This window comes from Pseudophryne corroboree, chromosome 7, assembly GCF_028390025.1.
Source record: "Pseudophryne corroboree isolate aPseCor3 chromosome 7, aPseCor3.hap2, whole genome shotgun sequence".
In the NCBI taxonomy this organism is placed as follows: domain Eukaryota; kingdom Metazoa; phylum Chordata; class Amphibia; order Anura; family Myobatrachidae; genus Pseudophryne; species Pseudophryne corroboree.
The window spans coordinates 194,614,391-194,634,352 of record NC_086450.1 but is presented as its reverse complement, the minus strand read 5'-3'; the positions used below and the strand labels follow the sequence as shown (position 1 = coordinate 194,634,352).

The 19,962-nt window shown below is 47.3% G+C and overlaps 1 protein-coding gene across 3 annotated transcripts in view; it reads left to right on the top strand.

Annotated features, from left to right (window-relative positions):
• The window catches only part of VIL1 (villin 1), a 224,678-nt gene that overhangs the window by 182,959 nt on the left and 21,757 nt on the right, over window positions 1–19,962 (top strand). For all 3 annotated transcript variants that reach the window (XM_063933914.1, XM_063933915.1, XM_063933916.1), the window contains 2 exons: window positions 4,304–4,483; window positions 9,574–9,719. In XM_063933914.1, coding sequence (XP_063789984.1) covers window positions 4,304–4,483; window positions 9,574–9,719 — 326 coding nt within the window. The remainder of the gene's footprint in view (window positions 1–4,303; window positions 4,484–9,573; window positions 9,720–19,962) is intronic.

Genomic DNA, 19,962 nt, shown 5'->3' with positions numbered 1-19,962 from the left:
CTTATCTTACTCACACAGCGACCTCGGTGCAAATTTTAGGACTAAAAATAATATTGTGAGGTGTGAGGTATTCAGAATAGACTGAAAATGAGTGTAAATTATGGTTTTTGAGGTTAATAATACTTTGGGATCAAAATGACCCCCAAATTCTATGATTTAAGCTGTTTTTTAGTGTTTTTTGAAAAAAACACCCGAATCCAAAACACACCCGAATCCGACAAAAAAAATTCGGTGAGGTTTTGCCAAAACGCGTTCGAACCCAAAACACGGCCGCGGAACCGAACCCAAAACCAAAACACAAAACCCGAAAAATTTCAGGCGCTCATCTCTAGAAAACACCCCACCACCCCTACTGCTGGAAGATGGGTAGGGGCCACAGTGCATTGCTGTTAAGACGGCCCTGGAGAGATGTTCCCTTTCAGAGTTCCATTCCATCCCTCACTCACTCTTTTTGGATGCTTCTGATGCCTTGCTTTCTAATCTGCATTAATAGAAGGAAGCTTCATCACTTGTTCACATGCTATGTATGATCTATTGTAAGTGCAGTATGATAGAAGAATCTCAAACAGGGCAGATATGGCCACATGAACACCCATAAGCAAATCCAATTGATATTCATATAATACAGGCATATGCAGCTTATGAGTCTTCACATGTTGTGGAACTACAAGTCTCAGAAGGCTAAGACATTTGGTTCAGCAACAACTGGAGAGCCACAGGATACCTTTTTTTAAATAATACAAATCAGAATAAAGATGCTTATCGATTACATATATAGATGCAAACTGAGTAGACATGGTCACTAGGTGAAAATATTTACCACACCGTCTCACAAGCGCTTCTCATAGAATTTTCATAAGGAGGATTTAACCACTGTTTGAGGGGTAATTTGAACCTTATAAAAAACATAAAAACACTAGGTGATCTGACAGTCTTGAGAAGGACAGTCTGCTCCACGCACTATGCACACATTGCAATAATCGGACCAATCAGCCAGGAATTTGCTGATCGGTCCCAATACTGCACAGTGTTTACCTAGCATAAGAAGAGTCTGTGAAAACACACATCTCAACTGGTGTAGAAGTAATAAAATGAATAAATCACATTTTGATACATAAGCCATATGGTATTCAATTATACTAATGGGCATATTTATTATTATTTGTGGGAAGCCCCCAAAAAATAAAGATTCCTTATTACCCACATGTATCATTTCTGAGTCGATGGGACGGGGGTTCCAATAGGAGATCAGTGAGAAGTAAAGTGATTGCATCATGACCACTTTACTTTCCAGCTTTGCCCCCTCAACTGTGTTACTACGCATGCAGATGGGCAAGCCAGAAGGGAAGTGGTTAAAATGCTGCCAGTCGGGATCCCAGCGGTCACAATACCGACGCCGGAATCCCGACAGGGGATGAAATGCCGCCGCTGCAATACCGGCGACACAGGCTATTCTCCCTCTGTGAGTATCCACGACACCCATAGAGGGAGAATATAACCTGTGCCCGCAAGGGGCTTTCTAGCACTCGTCTCGCTGTTGGAATTCTGGCGGACAGGATCGCGCTGACGAAATCATGACAGCCGGCATCCCGTCCACCGGCATTTAGTACATAAGAACCACTGGGAGAGATCCCTCTACTGAAAAAAAGGGCGAAAGGTGGCCTATAGACTACTATAGGCTAATGCCATCTGAAGATGACATTAGTGGCTGGGCCAGGTTATGGAATGGTAAATCCGGCAGCACAGCAACCCTCATAGAAATCTATGGGAGGTGCGGTTGCTGTCGGAAATGGAGGGACTGTGGTAAATATTGAAGCTATCTGCTGTGCTTCTGCCTTCTTACAACTTGGAGATACAGAGGGGGGAATTCAGTTGCTTGGAATTCACATTTCAGTTCGCAGTCCCCCAGGTGCCCAAAAGGTATTTTTCGCGAACACACCCATTAGTTTAGTCAGGTTTAGCGGCTAAACCCAACACTAATGGGCGCAATAAACAGCATCAATTGAATATCGCCCCTGCGATCTCCCACCACTTTAGACGGGAGATTGGGTAGCGATAACAATTGAATTCCCCCTTAATGTTTACTAGTGTTTTCCAAGTAAATGACGAAAGTATAATGTAGGAAATATGCATGTAATGCTTTATACCGAATCTCTGTCTAAATATAATGTACAGTAACTGTTATAGCGTCAGAGGCGGAACTACCGCCAGTGCAACCAATGCGTTGCACTGAGGCCCGCCACTGTCCAGGGGCCCAAAGCATTTAATGAGTCAAACTGACTCATTACATGCCGCAGTGTGCTGCGGGCAACCGCTGCCCGCAGCACACAGCCGCCCGGACAGAGAGGAGAGGAGCAGCGGTACAGGGGAAGGAGGAGGAGGGAGGTGGAGGAGGGAGCCGCAGCAGCGCTTTACTACTGGTTGAGGCGCTGCTGCTGCTGTCCCTCTGCTTCACTAAAGGCTGTCTTCCGAGAACAGCCTATAGTGAAGCAGAGGGGCAGCAGCAGCAGCGCCTCCACCAATAACACAGCGCTGCTGCAGCTCCCTCCTCCACCCCCTCCTCCTCCTTCTCTCCTGCCCGGGAATCGTGACCAGAAGCTGCACGAGGAGCCTGAGCCAGCGGAGAGGGTAAGTATAATTCTTCTTTCTTTCTTTCTTTCTTTCTTTCTTTCTTTCTTTCTTTCTTTCTTTCTTTCTTTCTTTCTTTCTTTCTTTCTTTCTTTCTTTCCTTCCTTGTACAAAAAGGGGGACTGCCTGCCGCAATGTGTAAAAATGGGGGACTGCCTGCCGCAATGTGTAAAAAGGGGGAATCTGCTTGCCGCAAAGTGTAAAAAGGGGGAATCTGCCTGCCGTGATGTGTAAAAAGGTGGAATCTGTCTGCCGTGATGTGTAACAAGGGCACACTGTCTGCCGTAATGTGTAAAAAGGGCGCGCTGTCTGCCTTTATGTGTAAAAAGGGCACGCTGTCTGCCGTTATGTGTAAAAAGTGTACCCTGTCTGCCGCTATGTTTAACAAGGGCATGCTGTCTGCCGTTATGTGTAAAAAGTGTACGCTGTCTGCCGCTATGTGTAACAAGGGCACACTGTCTGCCGTTATGTGTAAAAAGGGGACGCTGTCTGCCGCAATGTGTAAAAAGGGGGAATCTGCCTGCCGTAATGTGTAAAAAGGGGGATGCTGTCTGCCGTAATGTGTAACAAGGGCACACTGTCTGCCGTAATGTGTAAAAAGGGGACGCTGTCTGCCGTTATGTGTAAAAAGGGCACGCTGTCTGCCGTTATGTGTAAAAAAGTGTACGCTGTCTGCCGCTATGTTTAACAAGGGCACGCTGTCTGCCGTTATGTGTAAAAAGGGGACGCTGTCTGCTGTTATGTGTAAAAAGTGCATGCTGTCTGCCGCTATGTTTAAAAAGGGCGCGCTGTCTGCCGTAATGTGTAAAAAGGGGACACTGTCTGTTGTAATGTGTAAAAAGAGGAATCTGTCCGACGTAAGGTGTAAAAGGGTCTCTACCTGGTGTAGTGGTACTACTGTGCGGTGTAATTTGAATAATGGAGACTACTGTGCACCGTTTTATGAATTGGTATTATTTTGTGGCCACACCCCTTCCCCATGAAGCCACGCCCCTATGTATTTTTGCGTGCGCCTACGGCGCGCACTGCCCCTGTTTTGCATGCAGGGGTGGGGCTCCGATGCCGTTTCTTGCACACAGTGCTAAAATGTCTAGTTACGGCACTGTTGCTAGGTATCCATTTCTCTGGCCCTGCGCAGGTCCCCCTCACCAGATCCTCTCCAGGGGTGAGGTGGTGGACTTGGATAGGATGGGCGGCCCAAAGCATTTTGTCGCACCTGGGCCCACCGCTCTCTAGTTCCGCCACTGTATAGCTTATCTAATTCCTTTATATTAGAAAGAGCAAAATACAGTTAAGTTAGCAAATGGCAAAAGAGACAGGATTAAAAGCTGATTTAGCAAAGATATGCAAGTTAGCATGCTTACATTCATTTATTTGTGCACAGGTTTGCAAACTCTTTAAATTATTGTTAAATAAAAAATATATTTGTTTGATAGTATTTTCCTGGCATAAACATGTTGTTTCAAGATTTGCCAATGAAGTTTGATCAGTTTGATCAGTATATACAATACAATTCCTCTCAGGAAATATAATTACAAGATTTAGAACCCTGTACATACTCAAAATCATAATTATTATACTTCTGTGAGTATTTTTGTTGTGATTGGAGAGTTACTGATTTTTACTGAGTAGTGATTGGAAAATGATTAATATTTTGATGTTTTTCCATATTCAGGGTGGTACATCTCGCGCAGACAATGATGAGACACCCCCTGAGGTCAGATTATTTCATGTCCACGGAACCAATGAATACAATACCAAGGCTTTTGAAGTAACTGTCCGGGCATCATCCCTCAACTCCAATGATGTATTTGTGCTGAAGACGAAAGGAACCTGCTATTTGTGGTGTGGAAAGGTAATACCAAGGACTATATGGTAATCTGATCCACAATTATGAGATATGAAATATGAAGAAAAAATAATTAAGTGCTCTGTATAGAGCATCACTGTATGCTAATGATTCTCTGTTGTCTCAAAAAAAAAAAAGTAAACTATAGGAGTACAATCCTTAATAAAATAAAAGAGGAAAGGTTAGAAGGAGGGAGAGGGGAAGAGAAATATAGAAAAGGAGACACAGTGCAACCAATACCTCTTCTTTTTTGCTCTTTAGATCTCTAAACCAGAGGTAGTATTTATATAAAATGTCTGTGCACAATTGTCCCCTTTAAAAGTTATGTTCTATTCCAGTGGTCTCCAACCTTAATTGGGGTGTGAGCTACTTTCGGAAAATAAAAGCTCTGAAAGTGCTACCCCCTCCCCGCAATGCGCAAGTGTTCCTGCAAAAGTGGGTGTGGCCTCACAAAAGTGGGTGTGGCCTCACAACTACAAGTAATGCCCCACCACATAGTGCCAGATACACAAATAATGCCCCCCAGCAGTGCAAGATACACAAATAATGCCCCTAGCAGTGCCAGGTACACAAATAATGCCGCTCAGAAGTGCCAGATACACAAATAATGCCTCCCAGCAGTGCCAGATACACAAATGATGCCCCCCAGCAGTGTCAGATACACAAATAATGCACCCCAGCAGTGCCAGATACACAAATAATGCCCCCCAGCAGTGCCAGATACATGTTATGCCCCCCAGCAGTGCCAGATACAATGCCCACCGCAGTGCCAGATACAATACCCCCACCAGTGCCAGATAAAATGCACCCACCAGTGCCAGATACAATGCCCCCTGCAGTGCCAGATACAATGCCCCCCGCAATGCCAGATACAATGCCCCCCGCACAGTGCTCACCACTGCTGGCTTCTTCTAGCGAAGCCGGTGCTGCTCCTCCTGTATGAGGAACGTAAGGGGAGTAGAGCGCAGCGTGCGCATCTCCTATCTGTGACGTCCGGAGAGCGGCTGTGGTGAGGGTGACAGAGTCTCCGGCAGCGACGGCGGGCATTTTAAATATGGCACCGGTAAGTGAGCCAATCAAAGCTTGTGGTCCGGCAGCCAATCAGGTGCCGCAGCTGCCGGTCCACGAGCTCTGATTGGCTGACGGCCAGCACCATATTAAAAATGAAGGGAGGAGGAGTGCCAGTGATTGGCCAAGCCCGTACGTTCTGCGAGCTACCGAAAATACTACGGCGAACTACCGGTAGCTCGCGAGTGATGGGTTGGCGATCACTGTTCTATTCCAATAAAAAAGTCTATCTTTTGCTGATTATGTTGATAATATAACAATGGCAGTAGTATAAAGATAAATTATAACCCATTTACCCAAGTAGAGTTATCTATAGAAATCTGAGCAGTTAACTTGCACAGACAATCTTATTTCTCCTTTTGTTTTCCTGACTTTTAAAAAGTGGGAATTGCCATATTAATGGCTTGAGGAAGGCTTGAGGAATGTATATGTTATTGTGCAGGGGATGCCACACAAAAGGTAAGTTTTCCCTAGATGTCTGCACTGGCCCCTGTATTTCTGACCACAAAAACAGCACCCATATATATTCTATGGGGGTGTAAGTTAATTGACATACTGATCAATTTTGGCCTGGCAGCTAATGCTATCTTCGGGTGGCCAATGGGCTACACTGATTTCCATAATACTGAACCAACAATGGCACATTAATAACTGCTCTAGTTCATTCCTCTGCAGCGGGCTGACATGTTAGGAGGGAGCATACCAGGGACGCCACAACCGTTTTGGGTGTGTGGGGGGGCAAGATATAATTTTATTTTGGTGCCCCCTAAATCGCTGTCGCCCCCTCAGGGGCACATGGACTTACCCGCCACACCACCTACCTGTAGATAGAGTTATCTATCTATCTACAGATGCGGCCGCTGTCAGCTTACCTGCAAATGAATCGCATGTGCAACCGCATCACGATTGCGACTAGCTGCACCCGCGTGCAACCCATTCCCGAAAACGTACACAACCATGCAATCCTATGAATCATGGATGTGTACGCAGTGCAAACTTTACAGGGTAAAGTTTTAGTTGGACCCAGTTAGAAATGGGAGGAGGTCATCAGGGGGTGCCGTGAGTGACGGAGGTGGAAGGGCAAAGGGGAGCTGACAAAGAGGAGGACAAAGGTGGGAGGGAGAAAAGGTTAGGAACATCTGAAGTGGGAGGTGAGAAGGGAGCAGGGCTGGTCCCAGAGGAGGGACCAGCCCACTTTCACTAGCCACACACTGTAGGGCTGGAGCTCGGTGCAGAGGGGCGGAGGGCCCTGGAGGCAGGCGGAGAAGAGCTGTGGGGAGGGAGGAGGTGGAGCAGCCCGGAATAGAATAGTATTATCTTGACACTGCCCGTAGATGGCAGATGCACCGCACCCCTTGATTCAGTACTTTGGTGCCTCCCCAATATTTGGAGGAGCACTCCCTTGTCCCCCCTGTTCCAGCACCTATGGAGCTCAGCATACACAGCATAGACTGGTTTATGCATGCACGGGATGGGGCCAGTGATGTCACAGCAGCCCAGATAAAAGCATTCTTAGCTTTTCTTTTTTTCTTAATGTATATTATCCCATTAGGACACTGTCATAACTATGAGGGGGGTTGGGTCTGGGAGACCAGCACTCGGGATCCTGGCGGTCAGCATACCGACCCTGGAATCCCGGCGGCAGAATGCCGGAGGGGGCGAGAGCAACAAAGCCCCTCGCAGAATCGATGCGCTCGCTGCACTCGCCACAGGTTCTATTCCCACTCTATGGGTGTCGTGGACAATAGTCCCTGTGGGTCAGCATTCTGTCTGGTGGCATTTTGATTGCTTGGGATCCCGGATTCGGCATGGTGACCACTGGGCTCACGAGCGGTGGTCACATGCAGGGCCTGATTAACCAGTAGGCTGACAAGGCTGCAGCCTGGAGCACTGGGTCCTGGGGGGGAGATGCAGCGCTGGCACAATAGACTGCACTGGGATGGGAGCCGCTGGAGTTGGAGATCCGAGCAAGGTCTTGTGAGATCTCCCCCGGGAACTGTGAGAGCAGCGGTGCCTGCTGGGATTGCCGGCACCACCGAGGCAGGGACTCTGGGAAGAGGAGATCCTGTGAGAGCTGCGGTTGGCTCCACTGCCGAGGCTGTGATACTGTGGGAGCAGCGGTGCATGCTGGGATTGCAGCGTCACCGAGGCAGGGACGCCAGGGAAAGAGGAGATCCTGTGAGAGCCGCGGCTGGCTCCGCTGCCAAGGCTGTGATACTGTGGGAGCAGTGGTGCCTGCTGGGATTGCCGGTGTTACCGAGACAGGAAGACCAGGGAAAGAGGAGATCCTGTGAGAGCCATGGCTTGCTCTGCTGCCGAGGCTGTGATTGATGCTACTGCCGCCGTTGCCAGCACTGCTAGGGCAGTAAGGGGCAATATTATGAATGGAAATGAGACCCGGGCCTGTAAAAGATTTTAGCTGAATGTAAGCAAAAAAATTAGTGGTGGGGAAGTGAAGGGGGGTGGCCACTTCTGTATTAGCCTTGGGTGGCTGGAACCCTCAATCAGGCCCTGGTCACATGACTGCATCCCCGAGGAGGGAGCACAGCCGTCCATAATGGAAGGGGGCAATAATACTTTACACTGTAACAGAGCTGCAGTAGAATGTAATACTAATACTGCACTGTGTGTTCATATGTGAAGTGTGACTCTTGGGGTTTACAGTGGTCCTTAAAATATGTGTACACACTAGGCATAACAATTGGACAGTAAGCTTGTCAACTTTCCCCGACAACAAGGTACACCAGCTCTCCCTTTTATATCACCCCTTATCACCATGTCCTTTGAAAATGTATTCATTCCGGGTGGTCTTCTGTTTGCCGGCGGTCGGGCTCCCGGCGCTCAGTATACCGGCGCCGGGAGCCCGACAGCCGGAATACCGACAATTATTTTCCCTCGTGGGGGTCCACGACCCCCATAGAGGGAGAATAAAATAGCGCAGCGAGCCCGCAAGGGGCTCATTTGCGCTCGCCAAGCTGTCGGTAAGCCGGCGGTCGGGCTCCCGGCGCCGGGATGCTGGTCGCCGGGAGCCCGACCGCCGGCCAGCCGTAGTGAACCCATTAATTCCACAGTCACCCTCTTATAAGAACACCCTGGCTATAATGAAAGTGTTGTACAGTTGCATCAAATATTTTATTAACTTTTTTTTTTAAAGAAGAACCACTTAGCAAAAGAAATTTAGATGTCCAAAAAAAATAATCACATTAAGTCTAGTAATTCTTTAGGGGGTGGGGGTACCTGATTTTAAATATTGCATTTCCATCTATAAAATGTAAAAGAAACACACTTGGACTTGTGGTGGGATCAAACTCACATCATTTTCTACCATGTGTGACCCTAACACACAGGAATGAAGATAACCCCTAATATGGTTAAACATTGTAATCTGATAACTTTCACTGGCATTCAGTAATTGCTGTGATTTAGTAAATTCAGATTTCTATAGACAATACTCTTAAGGGGGGTACACATGGAGAGATCCGTGTTTAAAATCTAAACTAAATCTAAAATGCCCCCCAGCGATAGCAATGTGCGGCCCCGCGCATCACTATCGCTGGTGCTAGATTGGCCTGCATGCAGGCTCAATCTAGCGGGTCGCTCACTTCAGCGCTGTGTGAAGTGAGCACCCCCCCTCGCTCAGCACACATTGCGCTGTGCTGAGCTGGGGGAGAGATGTGTGCTGAGCGGTCTGTGTTAAGATCACTCAGCACACATCTCTCCCGTCAGTACTGGCCTTTAGTTTGATGTATCAAGCAGTGAAAAAAGTGGATGAGTGGCGCAGTAGAGAGGTTGTCCATAGCAACCAATCAATTTCTACCTATCATTTTATAGAATATACTCAATAAATGCTACCAAGAAGCGTGGGGGCTGCTAAGTTCTCTTACTGGTCCACTTCTCCTCTCTTTTCACTGCTTGATAAATACAATCCCTAAGTGATATCCTTGTATTAGGTATGCAAAATGAATAATGCAGTATGCAACCTTTAGACTATAATTTAATTCTGAGTGTATCTTTTACTTGTCCCGCAGGGCAGTAGTGGCGATGAGAGAGAAATGGCCAAGAATGTTGCTGACCTGATTTCCAGGGGTGAGAAGGTGGTGTTAGCCGAGGGCCAGGAACCAGATGAGTTCTGGCTGGCTCTGGGAGGCAAAAGCCAGTATGCTAACATTAAGAGGTAAAGACCTGGGTATCCAGATGGCAATAGTATGTCCAAATCTAGATGCTAAGAACTAGTGACCAGGCTTGGACTGGCCCACAGGGGTACAGGGAAACCACCGGTGGGCCCCACTGCCTGGGGGCCCACCTCCTGCTATTGTGCACTTGAAATACATTACACATATGTTACCTTATACTAGACTATGGTGTATTTTCTACAGTGCACTGCTGTCATTAATCTGTTATTAATCTGGTACATTATCATGAGTGCAGCATCTGATTTACTGTATATATTTATGAAGGGGCCCAGACATTGCACTCTCTAATAGTTAGTCAAACCAATGAGGTGGCAGACCCCACCCACTCTGCAAACTGGCCACACCCCTAAACATGGGCCCCTACCACTCCAACCCCCCGGTGGGCCCTACATGCCCCAGTCCGACACTGCTATTGACCAAAGTATATCCAACTTTAGATACAAAGTGTAGGTGACCATAAAGATGTTGATGATGAGCTGAACACATATTGGCAATAGTAGCTCCTGCATTACGCGTATGGAAATAAACGCGCATATTTGCCTGTATGTAGCATGCACATTATTGCAGTACACCACTCCTTATCGTGTGCTTTATTTGTTACTCATTATCAGTGTACAAGTACACTATCATATACTTGATGCAAATGATACACTTGGAAACAAGCATATTTAAACTTATGTCTAACTTTGCATTGAAGTACACTCACTTTGTAGACAAAGTGAGGGAACATCAACGCAGTTCGGGGTTAATTCAGACCTGATCGCTGCTTTGTGTTTTCTCACAGGCTGCGATCAGGTCTGAACTGTGCATGCGTATGCACCGCAATGCGCATGCGCGACTGACCGCAGCAATGGGGAGCGCCGGTCAGCGACGGGATGGTGTGAAAAATCCAAATGCACTGGCGATTGGAAGGAGATTGACAGGAAGAGGGCGTTTGTGGGTGGCAACTGACCGTTTTTAACGAGTGTCCGGAAAAACGCAGGAGGGACAAGGCGTTTGGAGGGAGGGTTTCTGACGTCAGCTCCAGCCCCGATCATACCAGCGGCTAAGTATGTCCTGGGCTGAGCAGAAACTGCACAAACTTATGTTTGTGCAGTTCTCCAACACATGCGATCGCACCCCTTCACACAGCTAATACCCTCCCTCTGTAGGCGGCGACTACCTGATCGCAGGGATGCAAAAAACGCACCCTAGCGATCAGGTCTGACTTAGGCCCTCAGCCGGGAGTGTAAATACACTTGTTTCCAAGTGCATTATTTGCATCAGTATATGTACACTTGTACACTGATAATGAGTAACAAATAAAGCACACAGATAGGGGGCGGTGTACTGTAATAATGTGTTTATGACACTGCATACAGGCAAATATGCGCATTTCTTTCCATGCACATAATGTCATTAGCCTCTTTGGGGTAGACGTTGCAGCCCATGCAGTGCGATAACATGCAAGATGCACTCCATAACCAGGCGGATCTCCAGCTCAGCATCTGAACCATTATTTCCACCTGTAGAAACAAAGCACTGGAGACTATAGTGGGACTCATGAAAAGTTGTCCGTAAACACTTGCACTCTTTATTTTATTTTCTTTTCTTACTGCACAGGTACAAAAACGAATTCTTACACATCTTTCCGTGATTTGCGCTTATGTCTCCTTATATCAAGAGGCAGAATGGAAACTGGAGAGAGGGTGTTCATGTAAATGCATCCGTGCAGACCACAAAAAAAAGATGAATATGCATATTCTCATGGGGCAAATCATTGCGAGTACTTTATCCTTGGTGCAAAATATGCACTGATGATGATGATGATGATGATGATAAGGGGGATCAGCAGCCACTGCTGCTTGCCTGACTGCATCTAGATCGATCTCACTGATACTATTATTATCATTAGGGGGGCTCTTAAAATCTATTTATGTTATGTATTTGCAGTTGGTTAACGGCACGCAAGAAAATTTCCATTAACATTTTTTAAATGAGAGGACAACAAATGTTTGTATTTTAATTAAATTTAAATAGTACTTTCATTTTGTGTTTACATCGATATTTAAATGACAGGCTATCGACTCTTCTGGCATAAAACCCACACATAGGCTGACCTGCCAGAGCTGGACACATTTTCCACCTACAGGACTTGACATGGAATTTACTAGACATAACACCTACTATCTATTAACACCACAATGGTTGCACATTGCATTGCAGAAAAAAAATACAGCATAAAACACACACAAAACACAAATCAATAAAAGGGCTCAACTATTAAAAACAAATAGTGTCCTGTTCACAAAGGCTTACACTTTACCTGAGTGATTGGAGAAACATAACTGAATAGGAGGGAGTTATGTAATCTATGTAATGAGCATTTGTTTAGTTTATACGGGTTGGGTTTGGGTGACTCACGTTTATACCATATGTTCCAGTGACCCCAATGTGTCTAAGGCATATACTAACACCTGCATCCCCTAACCCCAGTCTCGATCTACCGAGTAAAGTGTTCATTATATAGGGCCTAGTTCAGACCTGATTACAGCAGCAAATTTGTTAGCTAATAAAAACCATGCTGCCCTGCAAGGGGGGGCAGATTTAGATTTGGGTGGGTGTGTTCAGACTGAAATCTAAATTGCAGAGTATAAATAAAGCAGCCAGTATTTACTCTGCACGGAAACAAAATAACCCTCCCAAATCTAACTCTCTCTGCAAATGTTATATCTGCCCCCCTCCCCCTTCTACATATATTCCAGGTATGGAGGAATATATTAATCAGACTGCTTGCTAAGGTATTATTATTATTATTATTACATTTTATTTATAAGGCACCACAAGTGTTTTGCAGCGCCGTACAAAGGACAGTACAGGGAGACAAAACTCAGCATTACAGTAAATAAATAACAGAAATAGAGTACAGGTAACAAAGAGCACCACAATTCTCAAGACATAATACAGCTAAAATGTAAGTAGTGAGGGAGTGATCATCGTACTACAAGGGGCTGGTGGCCATAGATGGAGATTAGCCTTTACCAGCAGGAGAAAAAGCGGGTAAAGATAGTCACTGAGTAGGGGAGAGCTGCGAGTGAAATGTGTCGAGAAGAGGGCTTAGATAACAAGAGGAAAGAGGGCCCTGCTCTGAAGAGCTAACAATCTAGTGGGAAGGGTCGACAGACAGGTGACATGAGGTGCAAGCAAGCGGGAGGTAGCCTGATCGCAGTATGTAAGCAAAGCTGAGATGTTCAAGGCATCAGGCAGGGGGATGGAGGCGCGGCCTCAGGACTAGGTTATGCATCAGGAGGATATGCTTTGATGAGTAGGTGGGTTTTTAGTACCCGTTTGAAGCTTTGCAAGGTCAGGGAGAGTCTAATGGAGCAGGGGAGTGCATTCCACTGAAGGGATGCAGCATGGGCATTGTCTTGAACTCGAGCATGGGAAGCAGTGACCAGGGCGGTGGAGGAGAGTATGATCCACGGTGTCAAAGGCAGCAGAGAGGTCCAGAAGGATGAGCATAGAGAAGTGGCCCCTGGATTTGGCCGAAAGCAGATCATTGGTGACTTTCACCAGGGCAGTCTCAGTGGAGTGGATCAAGGACAGAGTTGTCAGAGAGGTAGCTTGTGAGACAGCTGTAGACCAGTCGTTCAAGTAGTTTGGAGGCGAAAGAGAGAAGAGAGATGGGATGGTAGTTGGTGGGTGATGAAGGGTAAAGGTTGGGTTTTTTGAGAATAGGTGAGACTAGAGCATGTTTGAATGGTGAGGGGAAGATGCCGGTAGAGAGCAATAGGTTAAAGAGGTGAGCTAGGTGGGAGCACGCAGTGTGGGAGAGGGAGCGGAGAAGATGGGAGGGAAGGGGGTCCAGGGGGCAGGTGGAGGGGGGAGGATAATATGAGGGAGTGGACTTCCTTGTCTGAAGTAGGACGGAAGGAGGACAGGGTGGGACAGATGGAGGGGGGATGATGGGGACAGGGGGCAGCAGAGGGGTGACGGGGGGAGATGTCGTGTGGCAGTGAGGGAGGATGGGAGGGGAGGAGGAGATGGGTGAAGGAGAGTGTTGAAAGTTTCAAAGAGACGGCGTGGACAGGAGTACTGAGAAGAGATGAGTAATTGTAAAAAGGATTGATTGGCGAGGGAAAGAGCAGAGCTGTAGGAGGAAATAATAAACTTGAAATGGAGGAAGTCCGGCAGAGAGTGAGCTTTCCTCCAGGAGCGTTCAGAGGACTGTGAGCATTCTTGTAAGAAACGTGTTAGTTTGGTGTGCCAGGGTTGGGGTTTGGAGCGGCGGAGGGGAGCAGAGGAGAGGGGGCCACAGAGTCGAGAGCAGCGGTTAGGGAAGAGTTATAGAAGGAGGCTGCCTGGTTGGGACCAGTCATAGTGGAAAGAAGAGATAGGAAAGTCTCGAGGGAGAACATGAAAGTGGGGTCAAGAGTCCTGAGATTGCGTCTGGTGATGGTGTGTCTGAGCGTGGAGAGGAGAAAGGAGGATGAGAGCGTGAAAGAAAGCAGATGGCAGTCAGAGAGAGGGAAGGAAGAGTTTGAGAAATCAGAGAGATCACATCGGTGGGTGAAAACAAGGTCAAGGGAGTGGCCGAGATTGTGAGTAGGGGTGGTGGTCCATTGAGAAAGTCCAAAGGAGATGGAAAAGGTTAAAGTCACCGAGGATGACAGCGGGGAGTTCGGAGGAGAGAAAGTGGGTAGGCCAGGCAGCAAAGTTGTCAAGGAAAGGTGAACAGTGGTGAGGGGGGCGGTATATCACTGCCACAAGGAGGTGAATGGGGTAGAAGAGGCGGATAGTGTGAACCTCAAAGGTGGAGAAGGTGAGGGAGGGCTCAGGTGGGATGACACGAAAAGGTGCAGTTTGGGGAGAGAAGGATGCCCACGCCTCTACCCTGGCGGTCATCAGGTCTGACCGTGTGGGTGAAGGAGAGGCCTCCATAGGAGAGGGCAGCAGGGGAGGTGGTGTCAGAGGAGGAGAGCCAGGTTTCAGTGATGGCGAGAAGGTTAAAAGAGTGGGAGATGAAGAGGTTGTGGATAGTTGGCAGCTTGTTGCAGATTGATCTAGCATTCCAGAGTGCACAGGAGAAAGGAAGGGATTGGACAGGGGAGATGGGGATAAGGTTGGCTGGGTTCTGAGTGCAAGTGGGTGGTTTGGAATTTGGGGGGTGAGACCTGGCAGTGAGGATTGGTATGGGACAGGATCGAGGAGCCATAATTCCAGTACAGTAGTGTTGTTCTGAGGAATAGAATGGTGTGGGTGTAATATCGAATGAACAAGGGGAAGTTGGGGTGTAGTGAAAGCAAAGTCAGTGCAAACAGGATTTTAAGAAATAATGTAAGGAACGGAAAGGCTGAGTTTGTAACACAGTGGTTGTAGATTGTATAAATTAGGAATGTGAGCAATGTGTGAGAGCAGGAGGGCTGTTACTTAATCAGACAGGTAGTTTAGTGTCCAGGCTGTGCAGGCTGCAGGCGTTGGTGGTAGTGGATTAGGTAACTCAATGTATTATGTTGATTGCAGTTCTTTTTTGGAGGTGGGGAAGATAGTCTGCTGTCCTTCTGTTTCTCTCGTTTATCTCCTTATAGCTCCAAAATTTCGTATCCTCATACTTTGCACTAACATAAACAAATAAATAGCAACTCCAAAGTGTTATTTCCCTTGGAAAAAGCTAATCAGGCGCAATTGATAGATGAATCTGGATAAGAGAAATTGTTTCTAAAAAAGACAAAAGCAGCTCCCAGATAAATATTCTGTACTTATTCACAATCAACAACTAGATAAAGTAGAGAGCGCTATTTTATCATATATAAACAATATTTATTGTACCAAAGTTTAAAAAAAATATATATATACACTCATATAATGGATGCAATCATAAATACAATTATAATTAATTAATAAAAAATCACCAAATTAAGGGTATGTCACTGATACAGAAAGGAATTAGTATGAACCAATTGATGGAAGTCCCGTAATAATACTTTTATAATTGTAAGAGGTGCGGCTGCGTGTGATGGTGCCTGCTGCCGTACAGGTGTAGAGTCGGTACTCACCAGGCGCCGCTCTCTCTCACCTGCAGGTACCGGAACCTTCAACGGACCTGGCAATCTTCAATCGGATCCGGACACGGCGATTCCCTCTCGGAGCTGACCGACGACCGAGCTAAGGAGAGAATATGTTACCTCAAGGGGGGTATCAACCCTTCTTCCACCGGAAAAGGGGATATCCCAGGGGTGACGGCGACCTTCACCGGTTGGGTGAAAGGTCATCACAGGCACAAAGCCTCAGCCACCCAGAATTCACACACTCGCACTCACGCACGTAGTGTGATGAAGGGGATTCTCACTAGAGATGTGCACCGGAAATTTTTCGGGTTTTGTGTTTTGGTTTTGGGTTCGGTTCCGTGGCCGTGTTTTGGGTTCGAAAGCGTTTTGGCAAAACCTCACCGAATTTTTTTTGTCGGATTCGGGTGTTTTTTTCAAAAAACCCTAAAAAACAGCTTAAATCATAGAATGTGGGGGTCATTTTGATCCCAAAGTATTATTAACCTCAATAACCATAATTTCCACACATTTTTAGTCTATTCTGAACACCTCACACCTCACAATATTATTTTTAGTCCTAAAATTTGCACCGAGGTCGCTGGATGACTAAGCTCAGCGACCCAAATGGCCGACACAAACACCTGGCCCATCTAGGAGTGGCACTGCAGTGTCACGCAGGATGGCCCTTCCAAAAAACACTCCCCAAACAGCACATGACGCAAAGAAAAAAAGAGGCGCAATGAGGTAGCTGTGTGACTAAGCTCAGCGACCCTAGTGGCCGACACAAACACCTGGCCCATCTAGGAGTGGCACTGCAGTGTCACGCAGGATGGCCCTTCCAAAAAACACTCCCCAAACAGCACATGACGCAAAGAAAAAAAGAGGCGCAATGAGGTAGCTGTGTGAGTAAGCTAAGCGACCCTAGTGGCCGACACAAACACCTGGCCCATCTAGGAGTGGCACTGCAGTGTCACGCAGGATGGCCCTTCCAAAAAACACTCCCCAAACAGCACATGACGCAAAGAAAAATGAAAGAAAAAAGAGGTGCAAGATGGAATTGTCCTTGGTCCCTCCCACCCACCCTTATGTTGTATAAACAGGACATGCACACTTTAACCAACCCATCATTTCAGTGACAAGGTCTGCCACACGACTGTGACTGAAATGACGGGTTGGTTTGGACCCCCACCAAAAAAGAAGCAATTAATCTCTCCTTGCACAAACTGGCTCTACAGAGGCAAGATGTCCACCTCATCATCATCCTCCGATTCATCACCGTGTACATCCCCCTCCTCACAGATTATCAATTCGTCCCCACTGGAATCCACCATCACAGCTCCCTGTGTACTTTGTGGAGGCAATTGCTGCTGGTGAATGTCTCCATGGAGGAATTGATTATAATTCATTTTAATGAACATCATCTTCTCCACATTTTCTGGAAGTAACCTCGTACGCCGATTGCTGACAAGGTGAGCGGCGGCACTAAACACTCTTTCGGAGTACACACTTGTGGGAGGGCAACTTAGGTAGAATAAAGCCAGTTTGTGCAAGGGCCTCCAAATTGCCTCTTTTTCCTGCCAGTATACGTACGGACTGTCTGACGTGCCTACTTGGATGCGGTCACTCATATAATCCTCCACCATTCTTTCAATGGAGAGAGAATCATATGCAGTGCCAGTAGACGACATGTCCGTAATCGTTGTCAGGTCCTTCAGTCCGGACCAGATGTCAGCATCAGCAGTCGCTCCAGACTGCCCTGCATCACCGCCAGCGGGTGGGCTCGGAATTCTGAGCCTTTTCCTCGCACCCCCAGTTGCGGGAGAATGTGAAGGAGGAGATGTTGACAGGTCGCGTTCCGCTTGACTTGACAATTTTCTCACCAGCAGTTCTTTGAACCCCTGCAGACTTGTGTCTGCCGGAAAGAGAGATACACCGTAGGTTTTAAATCTAGGATCGAGCACGGTGGCCAAAATGTAGTGCTCTGATTTCAACAGATTGACCACCCGTGAATCCTTGTTAAGCGAATTAAGGGCTCCATCCACAAGTCCCACATGCCTAGCGGAATCGCTCAGTGTTAGCTCCTCCTTCAATGTCTCCAGCTTCTTCTGCAAAAGCCTGATGAGGGGAATGACCTGACTCAGGCTGGCAGTGTCTGAACTGACTTCACATGTGGCAAGTTCAAAAGGTTGCAGAACCTTGCACAACGTTGAAATCATTCTCCACTGCGCTTGAGACAGGTGCATTCCACCTCCTATATCGTGGTCAGTTGTATAGGCTTGAATGGCCTTTTGCTGCTCCTCCAACCTCTGAAGCATATAGAGGGTTGAATTCCACCTCGTTACCACTTCTTGCTTCAGATGATGGCAGGGCAGGTTCAGGCATTTTTGGTGTTGCTCCAGTCTTCTGTACGTGGTGCCTGTACGCCAAAAGTGTCCCGCAATTCTTCTGGCCACCGACAGCATCTCTTGCACGCCCCTCTCATTTTTTTAAATAATTCTGCACCACCAAATTCAAGGTATGTGCAAAACATGGGACGTGCTGGAATTTGCCCATATTTAATGCACACACTTTATTGCTGGCGTTGTCCGATGCCACAAATCCACAGGAGAGTCCAATTGGGGTAAGCCATTCTGCGATGATCTTCCTCAGTTGCCGTAAGAGGTTTTTAGCTGTGTGCGTATTCTGGAAAGCGGTGATACAAAGCGTAGCCTGCCTAGGAAAGAGTTGGCGTCTGCGAGATGCTGCTACTGGTGCCGCCGCTGCTGTTCTTGCGGCGGGAGTCAATACATCTACCCAGTGGGCTGTCACAGTAATATAGTCATGAGTCTGACCTGCTCCACTTGTCCACATGTCCGTGGTTAAGTGGACATTGGGTACAACTGCATTTTTTAGGACACTGGTGAGTCTTTTTCTGAGGTCTGTGTACATTTTCGGTATCGCCTGCCTAGAGAAATGGAACCTAGATGGTATTTGGTACCGGGGACACAGTACCTCAATCAAGTCTATAGTTGGCTCTGCAGTAATGATGGATACCGGAACCACGTTTCTCACCGCCCAGGATGCCAAGGCCTCAGTTATCCGCTTTGCAGCAGGATGACTGCTGTGATATTTCATCTTCCTCGCAAAGGACTGTTGGACAGTCAATTGCTTGGTGGAAGTAGTAAAAGTGGTCTTACGACTTCCCCTCTGGGATGACCATCGACTCCCAGCAGCAACAACAGCAGCGCCAGCAGCAGTAGGCGTTACACGCAAGGATGCATCGGAGGAATCCCAGGCAGGAGAGGACTCGTCAGAATTGCCAGTGACATGGCCTGCAGGACTATTGGCATTCCTGGGGAAGGAGGAAATTGACACTGAGGGAGTTGGTGGGGTGGTTTGCGTGAGCTTGGTTACAAGAGGAAGGGATTTACTGGTCAGTGGACTGCTTCCGCTGTCACCCAAAGTTTTTGAACTTGTCACTAACTTATGATGAATGCGCTGCAGGTGACGTATAAGGGAGGATGTTCCTAGGTGGTTAACGTCCTTACCCTACTTATTGCAGCTTGACAAAGGCAACACACGGCTTGACACCTGTTGTCCGCATTTCTGTTGAAATACTTCCACACCGAAGAGCTGATTTTTTTGGTATTTTCACCAGGCATGTCAATGGCCATATTCCTCCCACGGACAACAGGTGTCTCCCCGGGTGCCTGACTTAAACAAACCACCTCACCATCAGAATCCTCCTTGTCAATTTCCTCCCCAGCGCCAGCAACACCCATATCCTCCTCATCCTGGTGTACTTCAACACTGACATCTTCAATCTGACTATCAGGAACTGGACTGCGGGTGCTCCTTCCAGCACTTGCAGGGGGCGTGCAAATGGTGGAAGGCGCATGCTCTTCACGTCCAGTGTTGGGAAGGTCAGGCATCGCAACCGACACAATTGGACTCTCCTTGTGGATTTGTGATTTCGAAGAACGCACAGTTCTTTGCTGTGCTTTTGCCAGCTTAAGTCTTTTCATTTTTCTAGCGAGAGGCTGAGTGCTTCCATGTACTATGACATTGGGCATCGGCCTTGGCAGACGACGTTGATGGAATTTCATCGTCTCGGTCATGACTAGTGGCAGCAGCTTCAGCACGAGGTGGAAGTGGATCTTGATCTTTCCCTATTTTTGGAACCTCAACATTTTTGTTCTCCATATTTTAATAGGCACAA